At 43.5% G+C, this 21,113-nt stretch overlaps 1 protein-coding gene across 1 annotated transcript in view; it reads right to left on the bottom strand.

Annotated features, from left to right (window-relative positions):
• CADM1 (cell adhesion molecule 1) overlaps nucleotides 1–21,113 on the bottom strand; it is a 369,237-nt gene that overhangs the window by 318,601 nt on the left and 29,523 nt on the right. The window contains exons 2-3 of the mRNA XM_040630655.1: nucleotides 11,533–11,585; nucleotides 560–595 (exon numbers count right to left, since the gene is read on the bottom strand). Of these exons, the coding sequence (XP_040486589.1) occupies nucleotides 560–595; nucleotides 11,533–11,585 (89 nt within the window). The remainder of the gene's footprint in view (nucleotides 1–559; nucleotides 596–11,532; nucleotides 11,586–21,113) is intronic.

The raw sequence follows: 21,113 nt of genomic DNA, 5'->3' as shown, positions 1-21,113 counted from the left end.
CGCCGCCGCCGCCGCCACCGCCGCCACCGCCGCCGCACACTGGGATCCGCTCGGCAGCACAGCACTCGCCATGTCGGGCACCTGCCTCAGACTGGCGGCGGTGGCTTCCTCCGGAGCCCGAGCGGACAACTAATGAGATGCTAATAACATGCACTGAGGGCGGAGTCCGGACCGACCAATCACAGTGCCGCTAGCCCAACCCGGCTCTCGGAGGACTCGCCCCCTCCCCCACCCCGCCCCCTGGCGCTGGCGTTCGGCGGCGCGCCCGCGCCACCTAGGGGCGGGGCCAAGGGGAGGGGCGTATGCAAATGTGTTTATGTTAAAATTCGTTTTCGCTTCCCCGGGATCAAGGAAAAAGTGTTCTCACGGGCACCTGGTTTGTGGGGGCTCGGGCTCCAGGGGGCGGGTCTCGCTTCCCGTACACCTATATTAGGAATGTATATAGCAATCGTTATAGGCGACCGACGACTGGAGAATCTCCCTAGGAGGAGGCTCCCCTGCCCCATACACTGAGTGCATCTGGCCTGGAAACCACACGTTGCAAATTTCCGTCACTCACCTTGCACCGAAGGAATAGATCTTTGGGAAACGGGAGCTGTTCGGGAGTGGAGAGTGAGAATGCAGGTCCCCGGATTGACAAAACAATCTGGGAGAAGTGCATGCGTGCTTTGCACGTCCGGCAGAGCGGGAGAGCCCGCTCAACAACCTAGCGGTAGACTTGGGCATAGTTGGGAGAAAGGAGCCCGAGTCGGGCTCTGGGATTTTCGAGTCCGTATCTTTGCGGTAGATTTTCCGGAAAGGTAGACCGGGGAGGGTAGGCTCGGCTCCCCAGCTTGCCGGTCTTGCAAGTCTTGCAGGTCTCCTTCCTGCCTTTTATATATATGCGTATTTAATACATTAGACATGTGTAATAATATATATTTACGATTACACACATCCAACAAAAAATCTTTTCTGTCAGGGCTTCGGGGTGGTGGTGGGCGGAGGCGGAGGGGGTGTGAAGATGGGGTCTGCCATCTTCCTCCTTTGGGGCTCAAACCCATTCCCCCCTTCTCTACGCCCCCAGTGCCTCCTAAGGCGGCTGGGGACCAACAGGTGCTCTGAGCTTCCCATGTCTCTGGGAGAGGCTCTCCCGGCTGAAACGATTTGCTTCTCCGGACTCGCTCTCTCTCTCCGAAATTGCCTCTGCTTTCTTTTCAGCCAGGCAGCCGGCTCTCTTGTTTGTCTGCTTTTTAATTACTTATTTTCTTCCCCTCTAGAAGATCGTATGCGCTCTGACCCTCTGTTGCTCAAGCATCAAATTGAAGGACGAGCCATATTAAGTGTAAAGGTTTATAATAATTTAAGTATTCATAGAATGCAGAACAATAAGATGTAGGAAATACAATTTGCATAATAAATATCAATATCACAACAGCTAAAACAAACCATGACAAATTATCTGTGGCTAAATGACCAAGAGATTACTGAATGTAAATTGCTAAATCTAAGCTGTAGCCTAGAGGGGCTGCACCAAATGACTCGCCTGGCCCTCTGTCCTCATCTAGCTAAAATAATAAATAAATAAATAAATAAATAAATAAATAAATAAATAAATAAATATTACATATCAAAAAGGAAGTCAAGATCTGCCAACCCACCAAATGAGTTACACTTAAAAACAGCCTCCTATTATCCATTATGCATAAACTAATTTCAAGACTGCCCTGTCTTCACAGACCTAGATATTCTGCTCTGTAATTACAGGCCCTGATGCATGAACTACAGGCAGTCCTCCAGAAGTCAGGAAAGCTCCAGCAGACACATAGTGCTACATGAGACAGGAAACCATCACCACATGGTCACCAGGATAATGTCCAGTCTGCAAAGTCCTACCTAGTCTTATCACCTCTGGAAGTACAGCTACCCGGACAGACAAAAGGCAGAGCGGAGAGTCCCACAAAAATCAAGATAAAAAATTTGAAGCTATGTGTATGTTGAAAGTGATGTGTAAACTGTAAAGTAAGATCCTATATGCCAGGAACTCTAGCACCCTAGCTCAGTGCAATATTTATATTTGCTATTATTATTATTATTACTAGTCTTATAGTTATTGAGTTTTTATTAAGGATTTTGCATACATAATCTCATTTAATACTTGGAACAATCCCCATGGCACATACTATTATCTCCCATCTTATATTTTTTAAACATAGCCAGAAAGATTAAGCAATTGCCCCGAGGTCAAAGTTTCTAAGGTGAACAGGGCTTGTGCAATTAGCCACTATGCTATACTGTGCCTCAACAAATATTTGTTAAGTGAATGAATAAACATCACATTACAATGCATGAATAATAAGCATAGGATAGCTACATTTTTAACATAAGGCAAAAATATGCCAGCAACTGAGAAACATTTTTTTAAATAACAGGATTGCATTACACTCCTAAGGAAAAGCATTCCTTATGAGGCTGAATCTCCAAGGGAATCTAGTTAGGCCCCAAGCCTCCCACACTAGGAACACAGTATGGGGACATTGGAAGATGTGGAGTGTTTTCATCTCCCTTCATTCTCTTGGCACATCAAATGAACACCTACTCAAATTTCCAATTGGCAAAGAACAATATGGGACATTTCTGTAGGAAATGCTAATGCTGTGTGACTTACCTCACCAGAGGAATGCAAATAGCTTTAGAAATTCCACCCCAAAACTGCCACCTGTGTCATAAGCTTCAGGAACCCGCACATCCAACTTCCCCAGTCATGGGACATCTTTAGCACTGGTCTGCATGGAAAGACCCAGAGCCGAAAATTTAGGATCAAGCTGTTGCTACCCCATACACTAGCCATGCTCCTCTCCCCCCTCAGCTCTTTCACACTGAAGATCTCGCCAAGCGATTTAACATATGGAACATGTGAAGAACGTATCAAATTCCCGCAGCCGCTAAGTACAAGTTATGACTACTCTGGCTTTCTCATAGTAAAGCTCGTCATTTTCTGCTTCGTGGACCAGAACTCCTCGCCAACTACAAGTTCCAACATTTTCTCCCCTTGCTACATGGATTTAACCAATTTTGAAAGCCAGATGGTGTTTTTGCCATTTATAACTGATAATCAATTGTTTTGTGAATTTAATTTTTCAAGAAAGAACTGAAATACTTATCAGAATTACAATCTGGGGACTTCTTGTGTTAGAATAAAATTGCCAGAGCCTCGTCCTTTTTTTTTTTTTCCCCCTGGGAAAACTTTAAAGAGCGAGAGGGAGAGAGACCCTATATTGTTTGCCTTCACTCAAACAGTTGAGAAATATGGAAAAACATATAGGAAAAATAAACATTAAGGAGAGATTCATGTTTTGCCAACTACATTAGGAGATAATCAATGAGAACTAATAACATTCTGCTTTTTAATATGCTAATTATTTGAGTATCCATGTATAAAAAGCAATAAAGGCAAATTATTAAGGAAAATAAAACAATGTTTGGAGTCAGCATTTGCCCTGCTACTGGATTCTTTGAGTACCCATAGGAAAGTGGTTTAATCAGTTTATGGACTGAATGTTTTTTGTGTCCTTCGCACCCCCAACAGGCCCCCCAAGTTGATATGTTGAAGCCCTCACTCTTCATGCGATAATATTTGGAGGTGGGGACTTTGGGAGGTAATTAGGTCTAGATGAGGTTTAGGATAGATGGATACCATCCTGATGTCCTCAGAATCGATACCAGAGCGAGCTCTCCACATGCAGGCACTGAGGAAAGGCCAAGTGAGCACAGAACAAGAATGCAGCTACCTGCACGCCAGGAAGGGGGGCTCTCTCCAGAACCTAACAATCCTGACACGTTGACCTCAGACTTCCAGCCTCCAGAACCGTGAGAAACTAAATGTCCGTTATTCAAGCCGTGCAGTCTCTGGTATTTCGTTACAGCAGCCGGAGCGGGCTAAAATAATCCCTAAGCCTCAGCTTCCATTGTCAAAGGGTATATTAAAATTATAATAAATGTCAGCTTTTAATAGAAAGTCTTCCATGAATTAAAGTAAGCTAGCAGTATGTTAGAATACTGGACTGCATAGACTCCTGGTCTATCCAGCAGGTAGCTCATCTGTACTTAGATTAAGACTAAGCAGCTCATCTTTGGGGGCATCACTCTATGAATCTTTATGAAATATAAAGCCAGCTAAATCCATACTCCTAAATGAGTAATTAACCACTTTACCCACAGGTTTATTCTTCTAGAATCATAGAGTTGACAGTAAACTTTTGCATATCGAGACTAGAATACCAGTTCAAAGGAAAGGGAAGTAGGGAAGTACTGACATATAAACTACACAGAAACTGGGTCAAGGAGCAGCCCCCATGCAGATGGAAAGGAAATTTGCCTCGGAGACCAAGTCACAGATTGTCGCGATCAGCTATCTAAGAATATATCTGGGTATGTGTGGCTGATCCAAATACATATCTTTTTTTTTTTTTTAAGATTTTACTTTTATTTTTAAGTAATGTCTACACCCAACATGGGGCTTGAAACTATAACCCCAAGATCAAGAGTCCACACTCCCCCAACTGAGCCACCTACTCACCCCCAAAATGTATAGAGCACCCCAATGGGACAGTCACTGTTAAGTCTTGGGAATACGAAGATGAATGAGGAACTACCTACTGGGAGCAGGTGTCTCAGCCCATTAAGCATATGACTCTTGATTTCAGCTCAGGTCATGATCTCAGGATCCTGGGATTGAGCCCTGCACCAGCCTCGATGCTCAGTGTAGAGTCTGCTTGGGATTCTCACTCTCTCTCTCTCTCCCCCTTTGCCTCTCCCCCTGCTCGTACACATTTTCTCTCTCTCTCTAATAAAACACCCCCAGAAATTAACTACTGGCAAGGAACTCAGAGTATAGTAGGGAAGACAGATGTACACTACAATTATGACACGTGATAAATGCTTTTATAATATGTGCATACAGCCCCGTGTGAACAGAGAAGGGAGGCACCTAACTATCCCCAAGGGGCAGGTGTGACTATCTGTATATCAGGGAAAAATTCACACAGAAGAATGTTCATGAACTGAGTCTTGGAAGTTGAGCAAGACTTTGCAGCACAGACAGGGAAGCTATTAAGGGTGAGGGAAGGTATGATTAGGGAAAAGTCACTTGCAAGGCCCAGAAACTTAGGAGAGCATGGTGGGTATTTGGGAAATGAAAACAGAATGGCTGTATCACAGGCTACCAAATATCAAGTGGGAAGAGAAGAAGCTGGGAAAAAAATCTACAGGGACCAGGGAATGCCTTGATTGACATGCTAAGAAGTTTTAATTGTTAATTATAGGTAATGGGAACAACTCAACTAGTAAAAACTCACAGTCAGGTTGACATACTAGAAAGATTATTCTAGTGGTATCATGGTAGAAAAAAATCTTAAAATAAATCCTAGATTTGCACTTCTGGCATTTGAGCAGATGCTGGTACCGTTCACCCCAGACAGGTTTCGGGTACGGAACAGGTCCATCTGATTGTTTACTGTTGTTTTGGGGATGGGTAATGGAAGAAGATGATGACTTCACTTTGGAACAAGTTGGTTTTGTGGTGCCTATGAAGTATTCAACCAGGGGGTTAAGAGCATGGAGGTGGAAGTTGAAGCCAAGGACCTGGGGGGAAGAGGAAGGGAGGTGGACACCTAGAGAGAATATATGGAAGGACTTTTTAAAAATGAGCCTGGAAAAATACCAGGCACTTCCCCTAACCCCTGACCCCTAACCCTAAACCTAGCCTAAACCCTAGATCTGAGAAAGTAGCTTCTTGAACACAGGATAAGAAACACTGAGAAGCAGCCTAGTTATTTTGGAGAAGACCCCAAACATTTAAGAACTAGTAGTATTTCTGAAAATGGGTGTGGAGGAAGAGATACAAAGATAAAATAAAAATAAACTAGGAGGACGACTCTGATGAGCACGAATTACTTAGGAAATTGGTGGAGCTTGAAAAGGAGCAACAGAGCTCAACAAGGAAGGGGTAGTGATTCACCATGTCACTTGCTACAAAGAGGTCAAAGAAATACATTTCATAAAAGCGATGAAGAGTTGCCATTGGAGATAAAATGCTGACGACCGGTATGTGCCTGGCCTCTCGCTGAGCATAAACAGTTTGATTCAAGTTTGACAAAACAAGGAAAAAGACATGTGCTAATTTTGCTTATCTTGCCGGTAGGGCAGGAAGATATGATTTGCTGGTGATTTTCTAATATGGAAGAAACAGCTTTAGAGTTTTTCAATTTGACATTCAATTTCATTGACACTGACAGACAGCCTTGGGTTGGATAGAGGGATTGTTGCAACTGAGGCAACTCAACTAATTATCACATACAGACTTAAGTTTTTATTTTTGAACTAGAATATGGTTGGTCATGATGCTGCAAAAGTTTTTCCCACACTTCAGAAGTCATATTTTCCTGATATGATATCATAATTGTCAGATCTAGCTTTGTGATAATTCCATAGCAGTATAGCACAACCTCCCAGGCAGTGGGATTGCAGCAAGATCCATTAAAAACAGATATTGATATCTATAGATTTTCATAAGGCTGCAAATATAAAATAGCCATATTATGAATATGAGATCATATCACTTGTGTTGCTAAAAGATGACAATAGTAATATAACTTTTTGTAATATGGGTTGTAAACAGGACAAGCTCTGAATAGAAATTGTCTTGAAAAAGCTATCTTGCAGTCCCAAACAGAGTACATTTTTAGGAGAACGGTCTGCAAAGCCCAGCCTTGGGGTCTTACGATGGTCCTGACCAAGGTTTCATGCTTGTCCATAGGGTTTTAAGTGACCCACAAATTCCTCTTCTGGGTTTTGAATCGGGTATTCTTTCGTTTCTTTCCCTGTTTTGGTTATCCGGCCTGACTAGTGGGCTGCTTAGAGGTCTTGTATTTTTGCACCAAATGGCTCAGGTGTATTCATTCTTCGAACTCTCTACTTAAATCAACCCATCCTCTGACTTAACAGCAAACACCAAACCCTAAATTTCCAAAGCACCGCATGTCATTCAGCAACGCAACTCCCATTAAAGTCGACGCCTGCCTGAATCCCATGTAACTCTTTGAAAATGTAGGGGTTTGTCAAAAGGGTTCCAGAAGAGGAATACTCAACTTACTCTTTTGCAGATTTACGTAGATTTCCCCCCCCCCATCTTTTAAATGTGGTTTCAGCTCTCCAAGGATATCCGTCTCTCAGCTAGCGGGAACCCCACGTAGTGCTTTGAATATCTTCCTCTACCTGTCCCCAGACTGTGAACGACCGAAGTTCAGTTTGTTTAAAGATCGTGTTTTGAAGCAAAGCAAGGCTTAATTTCAGTCTTTCGTGCTCGTTGACAGCATTGTCACTTGCTAAGCCATTTCTCTAAGACTTTCGTTACAGTACTAATATCTCTCTATATATTTTATTGATGTGGCTTGGTCTGTGATGAATAACACATTTATGCAAAATCTCAATATATCCACAAGATGCCAATACACAGAGCGGACATACCCTCCTACATTGCAGTTCATAAAATGCAGTAAATAGTGTATCGTTTCAGAGGCAATTAGTATAGTTCATGACTTCAATTATTAAAAAAAAGCCCTTATGATTTCTAATAATTGTTATTTATCTTTCATCTAAAGTGTTCCTCTTGTCTGTGTCAGTTTTGGCCCAGAAATAGCATTGTCAGTGGGGAAAGTATACAGCCGCAGCTTACCACAATAGGATGAGGGCGAGAAACTGAAGGTCAGGACCCTAGAGCCTACTACTTTTCTTGGAGAGCTACTCCATGGGACTGTGGATGGATCTTATTCTGCTGTGCCGTCCACTCATGTCCTCCCACCAAAGTCAATTACCTGGCTCCTCAGTTCATAGAGCCGACCTGAGGAGTACATTTTCCTTGCTAATGCAGAGGAGGAGAAAATCTCACGAAGTCAATTTGAATTTAGGAAAGGTTACCAGTTCCAAGTCGGTAAGGCCTCTGGCATATTAGTCTCCTAAAGAGGTACTGTGTATGACAAGATCATCTGAATATCAGATGCCCCCAACTCACTTCACCTGATCCCGTTCTTGTTTGGGCACGAAGGAAGCCCAGAGGAGGGAAGGTCCGCAGGCATTTGTCCGGCCCTCTGTCTCCAGGCAATGCCAATGGGTCCACGTTCTGCTCCTGAAGGATCTCTCAAGGATGCTAACATTCCAGAGGACCTGGAAACATCATACTTGGTATTGACATTACTCTGTTCCCTTTTCTCGAACTTACAAGGCATCCATCGCACTTGCATTCAGGGTAACCACGTTATGCTGCTACATTACATGTGTTCACCATCTACGCAAATAGAATTTCTGATTTACAATTTACAAAATCATCTCTTTCACCCTCTGGGTTTGTACTGTGGCTCTTCCAGGGGCTTTTACTTGATCTGTGTTTTGTTAGGAAGATGAAAAAGAAAAAATAAAAAGCCTTCCTCTTTCTTTTCCCCCCTCCTTCATCAAATGCACTAATAAAACAGTCTTCTGATTTAGAAGGACTCCTATCGAGGACCAAAAGGCGTGTCATCATGGTACTATCACTTCTTCATTATCTGATTCTTTTCCCAATTGGCAGCACTTTACAGAGAACCATATTCTCTCAAAACCAATGATACAGGGGTATTTGGAGCAAACAGAAGAGCTCCTAGTCAGTGAATATCTCGGATTGCTATGGATTGTGACTTTTAAAGCCGGTTCCTAGGAACTCAGCCTTTTTATCTTCGAATGTTCAAAATTAATTTGCCGAGCCATACAAATGGGCTCTCTACCCTCACTAAAACTGTCTTTAAAATCACTGAAGTTTAGACTGTGCTTCCCATATGGAAACAGAGGGGAGGTGATTTCTAGTGCTTCCTGCTTCTTGTTTTTTAACTATATCATTGATTTATTTATTTTGAATAATTGAGAAAAGAGATCTGTTTTGCAGAGGGCAAGAGGGCCGTAGCTAATGCACGAACATCGAGCACACAACAGTAGCTCAACTCAATTATCTGGGGCCTGGGGAGACTCCAACCTACCCATTTCTGTTTCTCGGAGGCAGGCTAAAAAATCACCCAAATGGAACTGGTTTGCTGAATCAGGTTACAATGTCCAATTCCATATTCTCATTATTTTCAAAAGATTGCTCCTCTGCTCTGAAAGGCATTGCAAATAAACACGAAAAAGAAAAAGAAAACTCACCTTCTCCCTGGAAAGACTCAACCTTAAGGATAGCTTAGCACTCTTGTTCCCTGACATTTCTGCAAAGCCCCAAAGCTCAGTATCCCTGAAAGGACTCGGGGACAGCCACCTAGAAGCCACATGACGAAGACTATCACCGCAGCTCCCAACTCACTACCAAATAGTCTTTCTATTTGAGGTAATTCACAGATTTTTTTTTTTTTTTTTTTTTTTTTAGGGCTCTAACATTCCCATAAAATACGTCATTTAGGGACACTGTGTTTTAGTTGAACCTTCTGCTCTGGAAGGAATGATAATTTTTCTGAAGGTGAGTTGCCCATTCTGTTGACTATGAAGGGTGTTCACCAAGGTGAAAAGGCCAGAGGGGAAACAGGAGGCGCTAACTATGTGCCAGGAGGCGTGCTGGTTTGCCTTCCATGCAAAACGTCTTCTCTTTTTAAAAGCTCTCCTTTTTTTCCTCCGCTGATAAGCATATCATACAAAGGCTCTCGTGGCAGAAAAAATTTGAACTAGACTTATTTTGATCCTAAAAAAGGTTAAGGGGACATTATTTAAATTTTTTGAGGAGGGGATCCAGACTGTCAAACTACTTCACCGGTAAAAGGAATAATATGGATAAAATCTGCATTCAAATGCTTTATTACTATTTGTCTTTGGTACATTCACAATGCATTTTGGAAACCATCAGTAAAACGAAAAGGCAACCTACGGAATGGGAGAAGATATCTGCAAATCATACACCAATAAGGGGTGGATATACAAAATATATAAAGAACTTATATAACTTAACAAACAAACAAACAAACAAACCCAACCAACCCGATTAAAAAAATAGGCAAAAGACTTGGGTAGACATTTTTCCAGAGAAGACATCCAGATGGCCAACAGACACATGAAAAGATGCTCAACATCACTCATCATCAGGGAAATGCAAATCGAAACTACGATGAGATACCACCTCACACCTGTCACAGTGGCTATCATCGAAAAGACAAAAAATAACAAGTGTTGGTAAGGATGTGGAGAAAAGGGAGCGCTCGAAGTCTGTGGGTGGGAATGTCAATTGGTGCAGCCACTCTGGACAACAGGATGGACGTTCTTCAAAAAGGTAAAACCAGAGCTACCATATCACCCAGGAATTGCACTTCTGGGAATTTATCCAAAGAAAATGAAAACACCAATTCAAAGAGATACATGCACCCCTTCATTGCAGCATTATTTGCAATAGTCAAGATATGGAAGCAACGTAAGTATCCATTGATATGTGAATGGATAAAGAAGATGTGATATATATAGATATCTATATATATGCTGAAATATTACTCAGTCATAAAAAAGAATGAAATAATGCCATGTGAGACAACGTGGGTGCACAGAGAGGGTATTATGCTAAGTTAAATAAGTGAGACAGAGAAAGACAAATACCGTAGGATTTCACTTTTGTGTGGAATCTAAAAAACAGAAAGGAACACAAAAAACAAAATAGAACGGACTCAGATACAGGAAATACACTGTTGATTACCAGAAGGAGGAAGGATGGGAGTGGGCGGGTGAAATGGGTAAAGGGGATTAAGTGATACAAACTTCCAGTTATAAAATAAATCAATCATGGGGAGGCAATCTAAGCACAGGGAATAGTCAATAAAATGATAATAACTTTGTATGCTGGCAGATGGTAACTAGACTTATCATGAGGATCATTTTGTAATGTATAAAAATATCGAACCACTATGATGTACACCCGAAACTAATAGAATATGGTATGTCAATTATACTTCTGTAAAAAAATGCATTTTGATAAAGGTATACACGTTTAATCGGAGCTGAGAAACATGGAATAAGAGAGAAGCATCAATATTTCCCTTAAGGTTTAAGATAATTTTTCCTACTATCTCTCTCCATGAAGCTCAAATGTTGAATGGACCTGACTTCCTCCTCTTTTACAATTGCTTTCCTGGGTATTTTAAAAATTAATCAGTCAAGCAAATATTTATTGACCAATATACTACATTCGGCACTAAGAAAGATACAAAGCTGTACAAGACATGATCTCTTGTCTCAAAGAATTTATAATTGAGTTTAAAAAGGCAGCATCTGTGAAAAGTTAACTAATAGCTCAACGCAGTATATGGGAAGCATCTTATATGGACAGGGGGAAAAGGCAGGCAAATACATTAAAATCTGTTACATCATCCCTTATCGTGCAGATGGAGTTACTTCGAGAACCCGTTTTATGTCCCCCTTATGTGAGTAAAACTAAAAGATTTTATATAATGTAATTGACTGTAAACACAACCCAATTTCAGAAAGCATTGCTACACTTACACATCTCTATGGTACACCTGCTGATAATGGTGCCGTTCCTCTGACTCGCCAAACTGAGGGGGAAAAAACATCAGAACCGGAGGCTGAATTTGCATATAATTTGAGTTCGTATGAAAAGGTCCCCTGTCCCTTCCTGCTCTTTTCTCACTTCTTTGCTGCCATTCAAGAGCCCAGAGGACATTGTGGTAGGCAGGTTAATGCCCCTCCCAGGTATCCAGGTCCTGATCCCCCAGAACTTGTGAAAGTTCCTTCACCTCGTATGGAAAAGAAGTCTTGGCAGATGTGATTAAGGTAAGGGTCTTGAGATGGGAGATTATGCAAGTGGGCCTTAAATGCCATCACAGTTACTTCACAAGACCGATCTGGAGGAGGATTTGACACACACACAGAGGAAGTGATGTGAAGATGGAGCCGAGGGAGGTTTAAAGATGCCAGCCTTGAAGAAGGGAGCCATGCTATCGTCAACCAAGGACAGCAGCAGCAACACGAGAAGCTGGAAGAGGCAGAAAGCGGATTCTCCCTGGAGCTTCTGCAAGGCTCTGCAGCCTTGCCAACACCTTGATCTGGCCCAGCGATCCTGATTTTGGACTTCTGGCCTCCAGTACTGAGAGAGAATACATCTCTTATTCGAAGCTGCCAAGTTGGTGGTGATTTGATACAGCAGCTTCGAGAAACTAACACAGACACTAATGTTTATTGAATGCTACCGTGGGCCAGTTCCTCTACGTAAGACATCTCATTTAATTCCTGGGAAGACTGAGTATCATTATGATTATATGGATGAGAAAATTGCAGCTCAGAAAGGTTGAGTAACGCTCACAGAGCTATCTGACGGAAGCTCGTACACTTTCCACGATGCCATATTTTCTCAGGGCTTTTCTGGTCCCTTGATTGCCAGTCGTTCCTGTGTCGGGCTAGGCTAACCCAGCCTGATAGGAAATGTAACGAGCTTCAAGGCGCACCCATGTAGATTTCTTTCCTTTTGTCTGTTTCACAGGTTCCGCTTTATTTTATTTTTTTAAGATTTTAGTTATTTGAGAAAAAGAGAGAGAACACGAGTGGGGTTAGGGGCAGGGGGAGGGAGAGAGAAGCAGCCTCCCCGCTGAGCAGGGAGCCCGATGCGGGGCTCAGATCCCAGGGCCCTGGGATCATGACCTGAGCTGAAGGCAGATGCTTAACCCACTGAGCCACCCAGGAGCCCCTCACAGGTTCCATTTTAATCCAAAGCACACATTCACATCCTGACTTAGTTTAAAACAGAACACAACACAGGTGGCCTTCTTGCTGTGGAGGCTGACAGCGATTTGGGTCTGAGAGTCACCCTCTGGAACAGGCCCATCGGGCTTAGCCCCCACCTGGCTGGGGGAGGCATATCTCGGCCCCAAACTGAAAAGCCGCCCCTGGCTACTGTTGCAAACACACATATCTAATGGTGACGGTGTGTGCCGGTAGTTAACATTTTGGCAAAAGAGGCTTTCTAATAGGGAAGAGGGACTGATGTGGGGAGAGGGGGAGTGAATTTTGTCTCTGTTTCCTCTTCCTTCCTTTGATGGCTGCCCTGGCCTTTGAAGTTGGGTAAATACACAGCCTGGTGGGAGGGGATGCCAGCTGCCCAGACACCACTGGCAGAAGATTGAAGAGTGGCTGCCTTCCCTCCCCAGCCTGGGAGGTGTGCCCTATGGCAACGCTTCCTCCCTGGGGGACTGGGCCTGGGGAGCTGTCAGATCACAAGCCCCAGCCGCTATGCTGGTCGTGAGGCCTGAAGCAGGATCAGTCCTAGACGAGGGTTTCTGACCCCAGCATTGTCCTCTCCCATGATACTCCCTGCTTTGGGCCATCTTCTGTGACGTTGGAAAAAATAGTGAGAAAAGCTCTCTGTCTCTTTCCAAATCCTTTTGCAGTTTCAGGGGCTGACTTCTGTCTTCTTGCCTTTCTATTAAAATGCAAACTTCTACATGGTCTATTCAAGCCACAAACATTCATTAAGCACTTACAGTGTACAATGCCACATGCTAGGGTCTGTGCTATGACTTAGCTGCGTGCCAAAGAAGTGAGCCAGACAAATGGCACAGAGCAGGCAAAGAACAAGCAGCAAAGGGCAGTGAGTGGAATCCACCTCGCTTTCCGTACCAGGAAAAAAAGAACCCCACGCCTTTCAGAGGATAGCTTCCTGCTGAAGCAGACACATCTAGACACCAAGGAGAGCAGCCCCCACATTGCAACAAAGCCGACAAAACACCAAAACCAGGAGGTGGTTCAAGCCTACTGACCAGTGATGGGAAACAACCAAAGCCGGAGATCAGAGAAGAGAGGCAAAACATAATCCAATGCAACGAGGAACCTTCTGAAAAGGAGAAAGATGGAGACATGAGCAGGTCAAGTGAAGCCTGGGAACTGGAGGAGATAATGCTAAGCGAAATAAGTCAAGCAGAGAAAGACAATTATCATATGGTTTCACTCATTTATGGAACATAAGAAGTAGGAAGATCGGTAGGAGAAGAAAGGGAAGAAGAAAGAGGGGGGTAATCAGAAGGGGGAATGAACCATGAGAGACTATGGAGTCTGAGAAACAAACTGAGGGCTTCAGACGGGTGGGGGAATGGGATAGGCTGGTGATGGGTAGTAAGGAGGGCACGTATTGCATGGAGCACTGGGTGTTATACGCAAGTAATGAATCATGGAACTTTACGTCAGAAACCAGGGATGTACTGTATGGTGACTAACATAACATAATAAAAAATATTATTAAAATAAAAGTGAAGCCTAGGAGAAGGACTGGGAAGGAGGGACCGTGCCTAGCAATCCACAGATGAGGAGAAAAAGAAATAATTTAGAAGCGTGTCCTCTCACAAAGAAGACAATAATCAACCATCAACAAGCTCAGGTAGAAACTTCTGGGGTCTGTTACGGGATTTTATTAGGTACCACTTTTCTCTCCGTGGGGACACAACTAAAATCTCATCTTTTCTAAGAACCGTCCTAGTTTAGGGAAGCAATATTATTATTGCTACTATGTCCATTAAAAATGATAATAATTCAAATTTATTGAACACTGAGCAGATACGCACCAGGGTTTATGCTAAGTGCTGTATGGACTCTGATGCTCTCTGTCATAGGGAGATGCTATTCTTATCCGGATTTCCTTATCCACAGATAAGAAAATTGTGGGTTGGAAATATTAAGTAGTTTACCCAAGGCAACCATTAGTAAGTGGCGGAATCATTTAGAAAGCAGTTAGGAACTTGGACCTAAGTTTGTCTAATCCTGAAGTCCATGTTGTATTGCCAAATATACGGCAAATAATGTGGATATACACACACGTGTGCACACACATACATGTTAGCACCATTGCTATGGAGAAGTTTCTCTGCAACAGCTCTTTGGTTATCTCCAAATCCCTGAGGTCATGACACGAACTTCGACCAATGTCTTTCCTTTTTTTTTTTTTTTAATGATTTTTTATTATATTATGTTAGTCACCATACAGTACATCCCCGGTTTCCGATGTAAGGCTCGATGATTCATTAGTTGCGTATAACACCCAGTGCACCATGCAATACGTGCCCTCCTTACTACCCATCACTGGTCTATCCCATTCCCCCACCCCCCTCCCCTCTGTAGCCCTCAGTTTGTTTCCCATAGTCCATAGTCTCTCATGCTTCATTCCCCCTTCTGATTACCCTCCCTTTCTTTATCCCTTTCTTCCCCTACTGATCATTCTAGTTCTTATGTTCCATAGATGAGAGAAATCATATGATAGTTGTCTTTCTCTGCTTGACTTATTTCACTTAGCATTATCTCCTCCAGTGCCGTCCATGTTGTAGCAAATGTTGAGAACTCATTCTTTCTGATTGCTGAGTAATATTCCATTGTATATATGGACCACAACTTCTTAATCCAGTCATCTGTTGAAGGGCATCTCGGCTCCTTCCACAATTTAGCCATTGTGGACATTGCTGCTATGAACATTGGCGACCAACGTCTTTCTGCTACTCTTTCTAGAAGCGTTGGTCAATTATCCCAGGACACAGTGATGCTTATCATGGCCTCCATGATATATCTATAAAAAAAAAAAATCTACCCACCTGTAATTCTTTGTTTTCTGTACTGTTTCTCTTAACATACCTCTACCCTCCATGAAGGTTTTACTTTACCCCTCAGTATAATACCCCTTCTCTCTTTCCCCAATTCACAATGTTTTCTTAGTCATTAAAACCAGAATACAAAATAAATGCAAGAAGGCTAGCTATAGGGCTCTCCATAGAACAGCGAAGAGCGCGGTGAACGAGGGGAGTGTAGTCTCAGGCCTTTACAGTCGTTGCCTGACAGTGTACGTCCCGGATGTTTGCTGAACAGCACTCAATGGCTCTCAGTTTGAAACAGGCATCAGAATCAACGGAAGGCCTTGTTAAAACACTGATGCCTGGACCCCACCCTGGAGGTTCCGATTCAGGAGCCCGAGGTGGGGCTCTAGAATCTACATTTCCAGCAAGTTCCCAGGTGCTGCTGATGCTGAACTGGGTGCCACATTTTGAAAACCACTGGGGTCAAGAAATGGATTAATATACCTATTTTATTTTATTTAATAAAGACTAATAAATAAAGACTTTATTTATTGATTTGCCAGAGAGAGAGAGAGCAGGAGAGAGAGCAGAAGCAGGGAGAGTTACAGGCAGAGGGAGAAGCAGGCTCCCCGCTGAGTGGGGAGCCTGACACAGGACTCGATCCCAGGACCCTGGGACCATGACCTGAGCCGAAGCAGACGCTTCACCGACTGAGCCACCCAGGCGCCCCTAATATACCTATCATAGTCAGTTTGGATAGCCGGGACGGTGTTACATGGATATATACATAAATAACCTCACGATACACATAAACACGCTTGGCAACTGTCAAAGCACGCTCGTTCAGATCATTTCTTCTTATCCTCGTGACTTCCGCATGAGGCAGCATAACACAGTGCGTCTAAGACAGTGGACTCCAGGGTCGGACAGGCCTTAGTTCAAATACCCCATTTTCCAACGGTGGGCTGCGCTACCTTGGGCGACCCGCAGTGAGCTAAGACTCATTTCTACAATCGAAGAATACGAGTGTGGACTCCGCGGTGTCATTGTGAGGATTAAGTGAGATAATGCAGGGAAAGCATTTCATGCACTGTCTGACACTTGACAAATAGTCCACGAACACAGGTGCCACGGTCCTACAGCCCAGGCTCTAAAAGAAGGGAGTTGCTCAGGGACCCCAACCTGCTGGGGGCAGAGCTGAGCCTCTTGATTTGCCGGTGCGGATTCTGGTTGCGGTGATTTCAGCCCATTGCAGAGTCTGCAGGCAGCTCTGGGGACGGCAGTACCTCGGTTAATGAAGCCTCGGGGAATGGAGTCCTTTTATTCCACATTTTAAAAGCAAACAAAAAACCCTTCATAAATCATTTGAAGAAAAGCTGCATGTATTCACAGCTGCCCATGACAAAAATACCTCTGAGCACAGCTTCTGTGTCCCTACCCAGTCGCATGTAAATAGGGCTCTTCCTAGGCAAATCTGTAAAGACGAAGATTCCTTTATCCCACCTCAGTGGCAAATGTCAGGTATTCTCTCTCCTCCTTTTCCTTCTCAAAATAGAGAAGGGCCTGCTATCCATCATTTCATCATATTGGTAGGTTGACTTTAGTGTGAATAAGTTGTAATACACAATCACATTTATACGTCAGGTCTTTCATATTTAATTATGGGAATCAAAACTTTCCTTCATTAACATAAATTTCAGGCCTTAGCTGGCAGACAGAAATGAGGGACGTTAAGAGAGCCCTGGGATATCTTCTGTGTCTCTGTGACACTAAAGAGAAGGGTGTACTGGGAACTGTCAAACTCTCTCCCGCAGTGGCTCGCTGGCAGTGAGATAGGAGGGGTGGAGTGGAAGCCTCCAGAATCTCCATCCCCCATGCCCCACCAAGTTCCCCAGGTAAACATGTAGGGAACATCGGTGTGCTGAATGGCAAACAGAATTTCAGGACGAGTCTTCAAACCCCACTCAACCAGATATTGCCATCCCTACATTTCTTCTTTGTAAAAATTCTGGAATGGTCGCAGTTCCAGACTCTCTCTCTGCCCTCCGCCCTCCTTTTCCTACCTAACTACAGGTTAGGCTCCTTCCTCCAGTCTGGGATAGGAACTTGGACAAATCACTTAGCTTTCCTGAGTCTGAGGTACCCCACATTTTATTTTATTTTATTTTATTTTTATTTTATTTTTTTTTATTAATAATGATTTTTTATTATATTATGTTAGTCACCATACAGTACATCCCCGGTTTTCGATGTAAGGCTCGATGATTCACTAGTTGTGTACAACACCCAGTGCACCATGCAATATGTGCCCTCCCCACTACCCATCACCGGTCTATCCCATTCCCCCACCCCCCTCCCCTCTGTAGCCCTCAGTTTGTTTCTCATAGTCCATAGTCTCTCATGTTTCATTCCCCCTTCTGATTACCCCCCCTTTCTTTATCCCTTTCTTCCCCTACTGATCATTCTAGTTCTTATGTTCCATAGATGAGAGAAATCATATGATAGTTGTCTTTCTCTGCTTGACTTATTTCACTAAGCATTATCTCCTCCAGTGCCGTCCATGTTGTAGCAAATGTTGAGAACTCATTCTTTCTGATTGCTGAGTAATATTCCATTGTATATATGGACCACAACTTCTTAATCCAGTCATCTGTTGCAGGGCATCTCGGCTCCTTCCACGATTTAGCTATTGTGGACATTGCTGCTATGAACATTGGGGTGCATATGGCCCTTCTCTTCACTACGTCTGTATCTTTGGGGTAAACACCCAGTAGTGCAATGGCTGGATCATAGGGTAGCTCAATTTTTAACTTTTTAAGGGACCTCCACACGGTTTTCCAGAGTGGCTGTACCAACTTGCATTCCCACCAACAATGTAGGAGGGATCCCCTTTCTCCACATCCTCTCCAACAATTGTTGTTTCTTGCCTTGTCTATTTTTGCCATTCTAACTGGCGTAAGGTGGTATCTCAGTGTGGTTTTGATTTGAATTTCCTTGATGGCTAATGATTTTGAACATTTTTTCATGTGTCTGTTAGCCATTTGTATGTCTTCATTGGAAAAGTGTCTGTTCATATCTTCTGCCCATTTTTTGATTTGTTTATTTGTTTCTCGTGTATTGAGTTTGAGAAGTTCTTTGTAGATCTTGGATACCAGTCCTTTATCTGTAGTGTCATTTGCAAATATATTCTCCCATTCCGTGGGCTGTGAGGTACCCCACATTTTAAATAGAAATCACGATTCCCTCCCCGGGAGCAGTCTGAGCCATTGGGGGTACTATAGATAGGACTCCTAGGACAGACCCCGCAGCTGGTGGACGCTTTAAGTGCCTGTTCATTCATTCCGTTTGCCAGGCTATCATTTGCTCGCCATTAAGATACACATATGTGCATCTACCACGAGCCAGGCACGAGGCTGGCCGCTAGAGACACAGCGAAGAGCAAGACAGTGTTGTCCTCACGGGACATCTGGTGTGGTGAGGGGGTTCTCGATCCTGGATATGCACACAACCGCTGGTGGAAGGAGCTGCCCCTGGACCCCACCGCTGATCTCCTCACTTGGAGTCTCTGGGAAGGAAAATGTTTTCGAAGCTCCTTCGAGGTTGCTGGTACACAGCCAATGTGGAGAACCGCTCAGCGGGTTAAATCTCTTCTCTTCCCTTCCCCCAGTCCTCCCACGACATCAGATCTGGTTCTTCCCCTTCCTTCCTTTTGCCCCAGGGAGACAGCACAGTGTACGTTTTCTGATACATTCTTTGGTGTTTTAGTTACTATTTTATATTTTAGTTAGTATTTGATATTGTTTCGGTCGTGATCTCTGTTTCTAGGATCCTGGCACACATCCGTCGACTACCTAGATATTTCGATGTCGGGTAATAAGGTTTATGACAGAGAAGCCTGTCATTGAAATGTGTCTTCTTTGTTAATAATGGTGATGCCAGTGGACTTAACCGTGTTGTCTGGGTGAGAGCTACTATTTTTTCTAGAGCTCCAGCCTCTTGGTGCCTTGCTGCCCACGTTCAGGCCCTATCACAACGACTGGCTTCCTTCAGTTCTTATTAATTAATGTAACAAATTATGGTAGTTAGGAGTTCAGATTTCCCATCTACATCAGGATAGTTACTGGTTGGCAAAATGATATCTTCGGATGCCAGAGCCTTCTGATGACTAAGTTCATACCAAGTGCTGTAATTACTATGATGATTTATCACTCAAAAAACCCTCAACAGTACAACCAAGTCCTTCAAAGATCCATCCAATTTAGCTCAGAATCAATACCAAATGTTATCCAAAAGTCAAGTTCTGTTGTAAGACACTAGACCCATGACTGATCGATAGACAGACAGACAGATATGCAGGCTATGGGTTGGTCAGTTATAATTCTAAGCTGCCAGTTTGGGGGGGAAAAAAAGGAAAAGAAAGGAAGAAAAAGGTTAAAATCCCTAGATTGGATGGAATGAGCTGAAGTGTTTTCAAATGGATTTGAGAAACGGAACTGTTCCCAGGCGGAAAGATAAAATGCGAAGCTGCAGTCAGTCTGGCTTTCTGGCTCGCCTAACCTTTTTACTGCCGGATAATGAGGAATCAGCTATAATTTAGACACAGTATTCTTTTCACAGATTATATTGAGGTTTGGAGGGTGGGGGAGAGGAAGGGGAAGGGAGAGAGACTCACTTTATGGCCCTGCATCATCATCCCTCCTGGGCAAAAGAGACAAGCTCGCCCTCCCCCAGAGGCACATCAGGGGAGCGCTGCCCTCTGTGTGTTGTTGTGACGAATTTCAAGTCAAGAGGGTGCTTGAATTGGATTTATTACAACTGGAAGAAAAGAAATTGTAATCTTTATGAGCCAACGACATGGAGCCTTATAATAAGGGAATGAGGGTTCATTTCCAATTTAAAGCAAATTAGATTACTGGGGTCAAATCCTTTAGCAGAAACATCATGCCTTCGGAGAGTTGCTCGCATATTTGATATCCTCCCCCCACCCCAGGTTCTGGCTAACGTTTAAGTGTTTTTTAAAAACATATTTAATACTCTTCTGCAATAGAAGTACCTTAAAAAGCCAAATAATGAATGGATGGGAGAAGGGGCATCTACTGGAAGATTTCGCGGATGTATGTGCTACACCAGGGCTCGCTGTCGTCGACTTTTAGACCCGTAAGGAACCTCACCAAGTGTCTAGGGCAGAGCGCCCACAAACCCTTCAGGAAAGGGTGCCAACTTTCGAATTTTGCATGGAAGGGGATTTCCTAGCTTGCTTGTTCTGGTATTCAATCTCTGAGCAAGACCAATAAATTCTCCTTCTGTCTTCCCGAGCGCTTGCCTTACAGTTTAAGACCTTGTCTCTCTAACCTGTCCTATTTGCTTACCCCTAGTCCTTCAAAAACACCCACTACCCACGTTGCTCTGCTCTGGGGCATTGCCCATAATTAAGCTGCACTGCCAACCAAAGATCTTTCCCATGATATCATTTTGGAAATTATGCAGAGGCGTCCATCTGTAATACGTACAAACTGT

The sequence above is a fragment of the Ursus maritimus genome, unplaced genomic scaffold (genome assembly GCF_017311325.1).
Source record: "Ursus maritimus isolate PB19 unplaced genomic scaffold, ASM1731132v1 scaffold_16, whole genome shotgun sequence".
Lineage (NCBI taxonomy): Eukaryota > Metazoa > Chordata > Mammalia > Carnivora > Ursidae > Ursus > Ursus maritimus.
Note: the sequence above shows the minus strand (reverse complement) of the source record. Positions and strands in the feature narration are given on the sequence as shown.